The 11,398-nt window shown below is 52.3% G+C and overlaps 3 protein-coding genes across 3 annotated transcripts; 2 read left to right on the top strand and 1 right to left on the bottom strand.

Annotated features, from left to right (window-relative positions):
* The first annotated feature begins 2,998 nt into the window (after positions 1-2,998).
* On the top strand, positions 2,999-3,836 carry F5J12DRAFT_826907 (uncharacterized protein). Its single transcript, XM_051745534.1, has 5 exons — positions 2,999-3,159; positions 3,232-3,251; positions 3,312-3,371; positions 3,433-3,455; positions 3,509-3,836. Exons 1-5 carry the CDS (start codon positions 3,077-3,079, stop codon positions 3,581-3,583), a joined length of 261 nt encoding a protein of 86 aa, XP_051600433.1. The 5' UTR covers positions 2,999-3,076; the 3' UTR covers positions 3,584-3,836.
* Positions 3,837-4,254: 418 nt separating this feature from the next.
* On the bottom strand, positions 4,255-7,171 carry F5J12DRAFT_65436 (Sodium/calcium exchanger protein-domain-containing protein). Its single transcript, XM_051740201.1, has 6 exons — positions 6,948-7,171; positions 6,209-6,887; positions 5,147-6,158; positions 4,899-5,085; positions 4,738-4,839; positions 4,255-4,672 (listed from the first exon to the last, which is right to left on the bottom strand). The coding sequence occupies exons 1-6, from the start codon at positions 7,095-7,097 to the stop codon at positions 4,373-4,375; spliced, it is 2,430 nt and encodes an 809-aa protein (XP_051600432.1). The 5' UTR covers positions 7,098-7,171; the 3' UTR covers positions 4,255-4,372.
* F5J12DRAFT_826901 (phosphofructokinase domain-containing protein) lies at positions 7,165-10,861 on the top strand. The gene is made up of 14 exons (XM_051745533.1): positions 7,165-7,431; positions 7,482-7,758; positions 7,812-8,239; positions 8,298-8,382; positions 8,436-8,624; positions 8,684-8,809; positions 8,863-9,003; positions 9,054-9,076; positions 9,125-9,665; positions 9,732-9,788; positions 9,820-9,859; positions 9,917-9,954; positions 9,980-10,334; positions 10,450-10,861. Exons 1-14 carry the CDS (start codon positions 7,346-7,348, stop codon positions 10,515-10,517), a joined length of 2,454 nt encoding a protein of 817 aa, XP_051600431.1. The 5' UTR covers positions 7,165-7,345; the 3' UTR covers positions 10,518-10,861.
* Positions 10,862-11,398: the final 537 nt, after the last annotated feature.

The following is an 11,398-nucleotide window of genomic DNA, read 5'->3' as shown; positions in this document are numbered from 1 at the left end:
ATAGCCTTCTGATGATCATGGCAAATTATGCGGCACCCCTCACAAAGCCCGAAACCATCAAACCCTAAGCCTTCATCCCCAATTGTATTGATAGCTCCAGCGAGTCCTCCGCTGGGGCCCACCCCCACATTTGCAGCTTGTTCATTTGTATTCCCCGAGCTCCTCGGCCTTGTACCACGTTATACGCTTGTTCCAGAATGGCCGCACTTTGCGAACTAACTGCAGGGAGTTTATCTTGTTCAGGATGCTCAACAAGACCCAACGGTACTTGTGATGCTCCCCAGTGCCCACAACCTTCTATGTTGGGGTACTACACCCATAGGCTCGCAAGCTGTACCTTGGGTGCTCTGCCATGGACTGCGCTGCAAGCCGCTGAGATTTGCGGGTCGCCTTACCCTTATCGTTAGTCCGCACGGGGGGGGGTTTGCTTGGGGGAATCACCGACACCTAGCTCGGCAACAAGGGTTACGTATGGCTTGGAAGTCCCTTTTAGTTGAACCCTGTTAGGGGGAAAGCCAAGTGTCTCCTAACCGACGGTGTATGTATAGAGATAGCCTGCCTGCCACCGGCGCCTTACTTGGATGACAATGGCAGATATCGAGTGTTCTTCCAGAGGATCGTTTTTGTTAAGTAAGATTGGGATAGCGATAGCAGCATCCTTCTGTTGACCATGGCAAATGTATGCGACATCCCTCAAAAAGCCTGGGACCATAGACCTTGATTGCACGACAGATTCATCCGAAACTACGTTGTTGTCTGGGGTAAGACGGAAGCATCGGAAAACAAGGCTGTCAAAAAGTGGAGGAAACCACAACCCTTGCTGAAGTTCGCTTCGGGAACATCAATATGTTCAGCGAGAATGGCATGGATGTATGCCATCCAAGCGCACGACGACTTCATCCCCTCTGGGGGAGGTTGATCAGCCCAGAAGCAAACTTCGGCTGCAGATATTCGATCATGGAAAGTTTCAAACGCGTCAAGTAGTAGGCCATCTGGCACGATGCGGCCACCGCAAGGAAGGGTTCGGATGGATATCCAGAGCGGATGTAAAGGTGGCGCTCTAGAACATTCGAGCGGGTGTTCCCATTTTCTCCCAGGTGAATTGTATTGAGACATTCAAGGTTGTGAGCACCGCCATGTCAGTAGGTTTGTCCAAGACCTTAACGGTACAAACGGGTTTCCTGCGAGCCAGTGTCATGGCATCATTAATGAGCGTAGATCTATCTTCTCTGCCCGCAGGGGCTTCAATCATTATCCGAAACCTGCAGCACCAATATTAGCAAATGCGAAGCCTGGTGGACCAGATCTTGTACAACAACCACCCAAAGCGTGCCAGAAATGACAGCTCCCCGAGGTCTTCCAGCGTGAGTCGTACGGGCCTAAGCGGGAAACTAGGGTGGTGTTGCCGTAATAGGCCGAGGCAGTTGTGTATTTTGCTGTCGAACTGACCGAGCTAGTGCAGCAGACGGAGCTAAAAGGGATGAGGAGAATTCGGTTGGGAGGAACAAGGTAAAAATAGTGGCCCGGACATGAACGCGCGGGACTAATGTGACTACCCATAGGCTGCAGAGATGAGAGCTGGTCCGTACGATGCGCTGAAAGTCGATGACTTGCATTTGAAGTGGCTTAAAGCTGTCCACGCAGCGCCGTACAATGTCTTTTTCACCTCGCTACCGGAATTTCATGGTCAAGTTCGTGTGCCTCATTGAAATACAACATAACCCAAATATCGTCCAAGGTCCTAAGCAATTTTGCGGACTGCGTCCGCAAGTCGTAGAATATTAGATCAAAGTCGCCACTAAGACGACCTTAGGAGGGGGGGATCGTAATAAGATCAGAAACAAGCGGGCATCCACCATACTGACCCTGTCTTCCTCGCATGCTTTTATGATTTTTTTTGCATATACTGTAACACATATCACATTTTTTGCGAACAGATGTTCCCTCCGGAGCGCCCCGAGGGCACCTGGACGTAGCTTTGCCAATTTCCAATCCCGAACATCTTTGTGATTTCCTCGTGGCCTGCGAAAATAGGAGAACTGAAGAGCAAGGTCGCGCGAGCTTTGTCATGCCACACTCTCTCAACGGCGGACACACTGCAGGGATACTTCCAGACGGCCTCATCTGAGGGCGGATAAGCCCAGCCTGACAGTAATGAAAGCAGTCAGCACCACATTGCAAGGCGACACGAGAAGGACCCTCCTTCACGCTCTGTCGGATTGCGAATATTGATGGGAATTATGAAAACTAGGGCGGCCTGCTCGTGGACCATACGGGACTTTCCTGTGCTAGAACTCTGGATTATCTAGGTAGAATTGACATGGAGCCCGTTACGATTCATGGACTTGATATTCCTTAACATGGCCGTGACAATTGCCTTGATATGTAGCATTCCAGGCCAAAGACGCAGCTTTCCGGAGTCGCGGTCAGTATAATTTGTCCGTTAAGTCAGGAAACGACTCGCTATCTACACATCAATCACGAACGCGAGCACATACCATCAGAGACAAGACGACTGACCAGGGGTGGTTGTTACTCACTTCCAGTGGTCGTAGAATTGACAGGGGTGCTGCGTCCTGCATCCAAAGTCCTATAGTGACCACCTCTCAGAGCAGCTGACAGAGATGATGGGTGAAATGGGTAAAATAACAGAAATCTCTGAGCTGCCTACGCAGGGACAAAGACCTCTTCATAGCGACCGGAGTTGATGGGACTTTCCAAATTTTGCGCAACATCAGTGTTACGTGCGATCAACTTCGCACACTCATTAACGTCTGCAGACGGCCGTGTGCGTGCTTCGGCTGGTAGTGGTCACTGCGAGTGCTCAGGCTAGTAGCAAGCTATGTCGACTCTATAAACGCCGGACCAGAAAATGTATACCCCCATTTGCTATTGACCTGCTCTGGGGCGTTCGAAGATAGGAGGCTGACATAATCAGTTGTCGTACTACCATAAAAGGCAACCAATTCGAACTCCGAGGGTGTTTTAACTTTGACAAGGCGTCGTGTCCGAAAATTCACCCGGGTCTCCTCGTTTCTAGTCGCTCCTTCTGAGTCTTCCGTATTGCCATTTCGCCATGAAATTCATCATCACCACCCTCGTTGCAGCTCTCGTTGCCTCTGCACCCGCCGTGCTCGCGCAATTGACCATCAACACTCCGTAGGTGTTCTTCCCCTTTATTCGGTCAACCACCCTCCCCGTACTGAATGAAATGTTAATGTTCACACACAGAGCCAACGTCGTAGAATGTGGTCAGTAGACTTGGAGAAATAAGAAGAAATACCATGAGAATCTGATATAGTTTCTCATAGAACCCACGCAGCTCACGTGGAGTGGCGGTCAAACCCCTTACTATCTGTCCCTCGTCCCTGGTACGTATTTCTCGCGTCTGACACGGTGTGTATGCGTTGAGCAGGCTGTATCCATCTACAGCCGGACAACCATCGGCGACACCCGTGAGTATTGTGAATTTTTCCTGTCGACAGGGTTAACGTTATGGCGTTTCCAGCTTATGCAGTTCCCTAACCAAAACGGAACTTCATACACTTGGATGGTCGACCTCCAAGCCGGAACGAACTTGTAAGTCGGTTTGTATTCTACAGAATGGGTCCCTAAGTTCACGGACTCGTCAAAAAGCAATATTGCTCTGAAGGACGGTACTGGCGCGACGGCGTATTCGGATATCATCACCGTTCAGGCTGGAAGTTCGACTAGGTAAGGCTTATTTGATCCGGAGCATGCATGGAGCGATTCACACAATTAATGTCTCACGCCAGCTGCGCGACCGCTAGTGTCTCAGGAGCCAGTGCAACTTCGGGTAGCACTGCGGCCGCCACCACTGGTGGCAGCGGAGCTACTGCGGGTTCCACCTCGGCTACATCCAGTGCCTCTAGCTCCGCTGCTAGCTCCCAGACAACGGCAACCGGCTCCAGCAACGGTGCTGACCGTGTCAGCATCTCGACCGCTTTCGGTGTTGGTGCTGTCATGAGCCTTGTCGGTGCTGCTCTCTTCTGAGTGTGATCGTAAACATAGCACGCCGTTCGTTTGGACCTTCTTCCGCTACGTACGAGATGATGGATAGATCCCTTGGACTGCCTCTTTACGCTCTCGGTTACACGTGCCGTTGTGACGTTCATTTCCCGATAGACGCGACCTCTTGGACACTGGCTCGTAAAGTACAAATCTGTTTAATCTACTGTGTGAAATCACTGTTGTTGAGAGTGTCCAGCACCCCAAGTGTGCACGTTCCGCAATGATAGTATTGTTACAAGAGTATACATATGAAAGGGAAGGCATTGCTATAGGATGTGCAATGGAGATGCGTGTATATAAATCCACGTCCGGTGCAATCCACTGTCGGGCGATCTTGCCCTCAGTACTTTACCTCCACGAGAATATTAACCACCATAAGCACCACATAGGCAACCACCAAAAATACACCCCACTTCCTCGTCAAATGATACCCATTCAGGGGTACACCCACCAGGGTAATGAGGAGCAACCCGAGCAGCCCAAATGCGCTGCTCATCAGGGAAGGCGTGAAGTGTAGACGGTAGGGATGGGCATTTGGAGTTTGAGAAATGATATAAGATCCAGAGATTCCGACTCCGAGAAGGATGTTGACTAAAGGTCCGCCAAAGCAGGCGGAGAAACCCATTATAGGGGCGAAGACCTAGCGAAAGGGAGGGGATGAAGTGAGTGAGAGGGGGAAGGAGAGGAGGAGATAGGACGTCGTACCGCGACACTCATGTTAGCAACGAGGTCAGCGAGAGAATTCCCCACAGCGAATATTGTCAGCCCGATGATAGCGTCCGACAACCCAAATATGAATCCAAATGTCTGAAAAATATGTCAGTATACCTTAGACCGCGAGGGGGGAGGGGAAGGACAAGACACACTTGGAGAACGTTCACCACTTCGTCGGCAATGGCCATGATCCAGACGATCGCGACGAAGAACCCCATCGAACACCGCGCCATACGCGCAGTCGGGTGGAACCCATCGTTGGCAAAGATCAGTACAAGCAATCCCGCCGCGACACCTCCGACCGCCGTCCCACCGAGCAACCACAAAAGATGATCTGTTCTACCTGCCCATCACGTTTAGATTCGCGCCTTCGAAAAGAGAGGAGCGAAAAGAAGGAGACCTACTGAACAAGACGGCTACGCAAAACAGCGGACCGAACACGCATTGAGCGGCCATCAACCACTTATTAAACTCCATCTCGTGAAAATCCTCCTGTATGACTTCTTCGGCCATCAACGTCCTCTCAACGCCTTCTTCCTCAAACTCAACGAGTCGCGATTCTGTTTCGGTATCATGATGGTGATGAGGGTGACGATGATGTGATGGCTTCTCTTCGTGCGTGCCGTCATTACCGTAGGGTATTACCACAACAGGAAGAGTGAGCGTCAATGCCATAACGGCGGGCGCTGCGAGAAGTGCAACGATCTTCCTGAGCAACGACTTTGACCAGAAGTGGTGGAGAGAGGGAAAGAGGATATGACACGTCCTCGCGAGGACGTGCCTTAGGCGTTCACCTTTCGTGGGTGGGACGTACCGCTCGACGTCCGTCGACGCATCAGAATCAACCGGTGACGCTGGGGTGCGGGATATCGAGGGTATTGCCTCTGGGCCTGAGAGAGGCGTAGGGAGGAGCTGAATACCCTCATCGAGTGCACTGGGTCTTTCGCTTTCTTCTCGATCACGGTCTTCAGCGATAGACGAGCGCAGGAGACGCGGCGAGCGGTCGTTGAGGGGAACGCCGAGTTCTGCGTCCCATGGATTGATTTCTGGTCCGGCGCGAGACGGGCTACGCGATTCTGAGTGACCACGAGGGCGGTGGTGGTGCTGGTGGTAGTGTCCCCCTGCATAAGGGGTGAGAGGGGCATCGAACACGTCTAGCGAGGAACTGGCAGCGTGGGTCCTCAGTGATTCGACCACTTGGCGGAATTCAAGTGCACCGACAAGGGAGAAGGAGGGCATGTGGGCGAGGTGGGGGGGTGTATGAATTGGCGAGGGTGATCGTGATTTGGGACGTGATGGTAGCTGGGTTTGGATGGCAATTCTGGGTGGATGTTGGCCGGATATCGTTGGTTTTGGAGAAGATGCGACAGGGACTGCGAGGGTATCGGCGGAGACGGTTGCTGGCGGAGGTGCTAGGTCACGAGTGAGATCGGGTGTGTACATATATCAATGGATAGCTCACGTTCGTCACTGTACGGCTCTTCGTCTGTGTAGGGTTGCGTGATGGGCTCGACGACATCCTCTCTTCGCCGTACACGTTCCATGCGTCTTTCGATCCAGCTTCCGACGACGACTACAAAAGCATAGCAGATGTACCACAGGACCAGCATAGCCGATTCCCAAGCTTGAATGAGACCGTCTCTAAGAATTACGAGCAGCATAATGACGGCGATGGTGAAGAAGCCGACGTCTCTCAGGAACGGGAGCGGATCAACCTTGAACGGACGAATGATGCACATGGACCCGACGACGCAGGAGACGATGAAGGAGGCAGCGCCGAGAAGCTCACCTATCGCCAAGCTGCCTGAGTCTGCGCGCATGGCTGAGAAGGTGGAGAAGACGTCGGGACTGGCATTGCCAAATGCGAGGAAGGTGACGCCGGCCACGTTTTCGTCGAGGCCAAGGAACTGGGCGATGGTAGCGAGGTTTGGGGTGAAGAAGTCGGAGGCGGATATGCCAAGGGTAGAGAAGAGGAAGAAAAGCCATAGCAGCAGGGCTGTGAAGACGAGCGGGCGTACGCTTGGATCTGAGCAGAAGTAGGTCTGCAGATACGGAAAAGACAGGACGGTGTCTGAGATGGGACACTCTTGCTGGACATGGTGACACTGGGCAGCATGGGCCCCGAAATCCAGCGGGTGACACTGCAGCTGGACGTTAGCCCCGACGAGGTCTGCAGTACGAGTGTGGCAGCCATGACTTGCCTGGACTTGCTGGAGTTGCCTGGAGAGCGCACTGGCCAGCTGGTATTCCATTTCCTGGGGCACCCGTGCATGTCTGCTTCGTCGAGACAGCAGAATGCACTGAGCGAACAGACAGACGAACAGAATCGCCGTTGCAGTCCTCGACGACATTGGGACAGGTCGCAAGTCAGAGCCAACGCAGCAGGTCTTTCAATAATCCACCAAATCCGAAATGACATCACTCAGGCAGTACAGTATTTACGATGCTCGTCATCGTTGCACACAGGGACGGCTGTCGGACGGACGGGCCCCCTTAGTTTCGCTGTCGGACAGCCCAACAGCGCACTAAACCAAATCGATATCATATATCGTATATCCCCGACGACGTTCCCTTGTCTTTTTCCACCACCAAGCCCACCATGAAACTCGCAGTACTCACTTCGGGCGGCGACAGCGCTGGCATGAGCGCAGTCGTGCGTGCCGTCGTCAAAGCAGGAATACTGAGGCAAGTAGTAGTGGACTTTCTCACATCACCTCTCCTCAACGGTTACTCAGTGGCTGCGAAACCTGGATCGTACGTGAGGGATACGAGGGTCTCGTCCGAGGGAACACAGATACACAGATACCCCCCACTATCGAAGAACCCTTTGCCGATCCTGCCGCTAGACAACGCGTGCGCAGTGGAAAAGCCACCAACCTCGTCGAAAACCTCCGATTCGGTGATGGTGATCTCCTTCGCGATGGTACAGGCGACCATGCTAGGGGAAGGACTCTCAAGGGCAGATATATCGTCCGTGCAGGCTGGGACGATGTCAGGGGCTGGTTTGCAGAGGTGCGTCTGACGAACATCATTCGTACTTCCCCTGCCATTGACTCCGATCACAGGGCGGCACTCTCATCGGCACGGCACGCTCAAAGACATTCCGTACCCCAGCCGGTCGACTCGCAGCAGCCTACAACCTCATCAGGGAAGGCATCGACGCACTCGTCGTATGTGGGGGCGATGGATCTCTCACTGGGGCAGACCTCTTCCGCTCAGAATGGCCCTCCTTCGTCACTACTCTCCACTCCGAGGGTAAAATCACAGACGAACAACTGTCGAAACATGGTCATCTGCGCATCGTCGGACTCGTCGGCTCGATCGACAACGACATGAGCTTGACTGATCTTACGATTGGCGCCCCAACAGCATTGCATCGGATCTGCGAAGCGATCGACAACATCAATTCCACCGCGGCATCTCACTCGAGGGCCTTCGTGCTCGAGGTCATGGGTAGACACTGTGGGTGGTTGGCCTTGTTGGCAGGCGTGAGGTCCGTCTTTCCTTGTCGTCGTGGGCACAAACAATAGGTTGACGCGTTATGTATGTAGTGCTGGTGCAGATTTCATTTTCATCCCCGAGCGACCACCCCAGACAGACTCATGGGAGGACGAGATGTGCGACGCCATTCAAATGGTATTTCCTCACTTATCCATACGATCTCTTTCACTTACCATCGTCTCTCTCAGCACCGCGAAGTGGGAAAGCGCAAGACGCTTGTGATCGTCGCCGAGGGCGCTCACGACAGCAACCTCAAACCCATCCGTGCAGACTACGTCAGGGACGTCCTTACCGAACGTCTCGGTCTCGATTCGCGTGTTACTACGCTTGGACATATCCAACGTGGTGGACGGCCATGTGCCTACGATCGCATTCTGGTGAGCAGGCCTGTGCGGTTCAAGTGCTGTTCACGGCTCATTCGGTCGTCGGTACATAGCCGACTTTGCAAGGTATAGAAGCTGTCAAGGCGGTTCTCGAGGCTACCCCAGATACCCCGTCTTACATGATTGGCGTGAGCGAGAACAAAATCACGCGAGTGCCTTTGATGGAGGCTGTGGCGATGGTATGTATGCCACTCTCTGTTTACCGGTACACTGTTCAAGGGATCCGTTGCAGACACGAGCTGTTGCAGATGCCATTGCCGCCAAGGACTTTGCAAAGGCAATGTCCTTGCGTGATCCCGAGTTCTTGCAGAGTTTGGAGGGATTCATGACCACATCTCTGCTGTACAAGGAGAAGATGCTCTCCGAAGAAAAGGTAATCCTACTCTTCGACGGACTGTTCAATTTGACTGACACCCCTTGTAGCGCATGCGAGTAGCCATCATGCAGTAAGTTGAGCCATCCTAGCATATACTCAATTTCCTCACCTCCTCTAGCATCGGTGCGCCCGCAGGAGGCATGAATGCCGCTACCCGCGCCGCAGTCCGGTACTGCATCAAACAAGGACATACCCCTCTCGCCGTTCACAACGGATTCAAGGGTCTCCTGGACGACGCCATCCACGAACTCTCCTGGCTCGGTGTTGACGGCTGGACATCACGCGGAGGCTCCGAACTCGGTACGAACCGTACCTTGCCTAGCGTCGATCTCGGTGCCGTCGCAGCCCGTTTCCAGCAACACAACTTCCACGCTCTGATGCTCATAGGTGGATTCGAGGCGTTCAACGCTTTATTGATTTTAGAGAACGGAAGGAGCCTGTATCCAGCGTTTCATATCCCGATGGTGCATCTCCCCGCGACGATTTCGAACAATGTCCCCATGACCGAGTTCAGTCTTGGAAGTGACACGAGTTTGAATGCGCTCGTGGATGCGTGTGATGCGATCAAGCAGAGCGCTAGTGCGAGTAGGAATAGGGTGTTTGTTGTTGAAACCCAGGGTGGACAGTGCGGGTATATTGCGACGATGGGTGCGTTGGCGGTACGTACTCCTTTGCGTGCTGTAATTTATGATGCTGACGGACACTTTCTTTTTGAAAGACGGGAGCGTCAGCTCGTGTATACACCTGAGCAGGGGATGGATCTCGATATGCTACGTGCGGATGTCAAGTTCCTCAAGATACGATATGGACTAGGACGCCAAGGGCAAGAGCGAGGGACGTCTAGTCATTCGGTGTGTCTCGTTCCTTCCTTCCTTCACTCCCTCTCATCCCCTGACACATACATCGACAGCATTTCTCCCCACCAAGAAACGAACTGCGCCTCCTGAAGTATACACCACCTCTATGCTCACAGGACATGTTCCGTGTAGAAGGCGGCGGCCTCTTCGACTCGCGTTTCGCCTCGCTCGGACACATCCTCCAAGGCGGAGTACCCACCCCAATGGACCGCGCCCGCGCCGCCCGTCTCTCCTTACGATGCATGGCATTCCTCGAGGAATATCATCAATCTCTTCTCGCTCAACCACTTAAATCGCGATGTGCTCCCCCTGAGAGTGCAGCTGTGATCACGATTCAGAGATCAGCACTGAAGTGGGTACCTGTGACGGAAATGGTGAAGCATGCCGATATGAAGAATAGGAGGGGGAAGGAGGTGTGGTGGGAGTCTGTCAAGGTTTGGGTGGAGGCGTTGTCTGGAAGATCGGAGTTAGGTGTAAGGAGTCACTTGATGTGTGGGGGAAGATATAAGGAATAGAATTTGGAAGTACAGTGTGTAGAATGTCTTGGATTATATAGATCACCTATCTCTACTCTATAAGCTGGCAGGCCAAGTGTATGTCGTCTCGGGAAGTAACCCTTCTGACTACTTGTCTCTGCGGCCGAAACCACCTTAACTTAGCCCATTAGTTAGGGCCTTCGAACTCATCGGCAGAAATCTTGTTTATAAAAGAACTGGTCGACATGTACATTTGATGATGTTTGTTGCCAAGTATGACGGTGGATCCGAATACAAGGGGCTTGCTGGCAGCTATGTCCATACTTATCAGCGCAGCGTGTATGGGTATCACGTATACCTCTGGATGGCCGGGAACCGAGAGCTCACACACCAAAGAAACTTGCAGGTACCGTTCATCAAGTCCAGCCCTATACATGGATATAGCTTTACATAGCTTTACAACGTTTATATAAAGCAGTGACAAAGGTGAACCAAAGCAAGGCCAATGGAAAATCAAGGAATGAGTTCATCTTTAGTAGGTACTTCGCATGTAGACAGCTCACATAAATTTCGTGCGCTACATTTTTTATATTGTATGGAGTGGACTCAAACATGTACACGGTACGCGAGAAAAAACGCGCAGTATGTTCTATATTGTGTGAATGGTCTCCGAAAATATGCATGATAGACGAAAAAAAACGCGCAGGGTAAGAGAGGATGTGCACAGTACCTACGAAAAATATGCGGGGGGCATCGGATAAACGTGCATCAATTTGTTAGTACAGATGCAGCGTCATATCACACACTTCGTCCTGAAAGGTCTGCCAAAAGATGTCATCTCAACAGATCTTCCAATATGAGGGTCGAGCTTCACGAATGGCGCTTCGGAAATTACGTAGAAAAATCCAAAAGGTTGTCCGAAGACTGATGGAAAAACTAGATTGTCGACGACAGACAGACATGGCGAGCTGCAACGACACGAAGGCGGAGACAGGAGAAATCAAAAAAGAAACATTTTGCCAAGGATCTTCGTGAGACTTCCTCTCTGTCGGCTCCCAC

Source organism: Pisolithus orientalis (genome assembly GCF_024613125.1).
Source record: "Pisolithus orientalis strain OTSU chromosome Unknown F5J12scaffold_12, whole genome shotgun sequence".
Lineage (NCBI taxonomy): Eukaryota > Fungi > Basidiomycota > Agaricomycetes > Boletales > Pisolithaceae > Pisolithus > Pisolithus orientalis.
The sequence above is the reverse complement of the archived record's forward strand: the minus strand, read 5'-3'. Positions and strand labels throughout refer to the sequence as shown.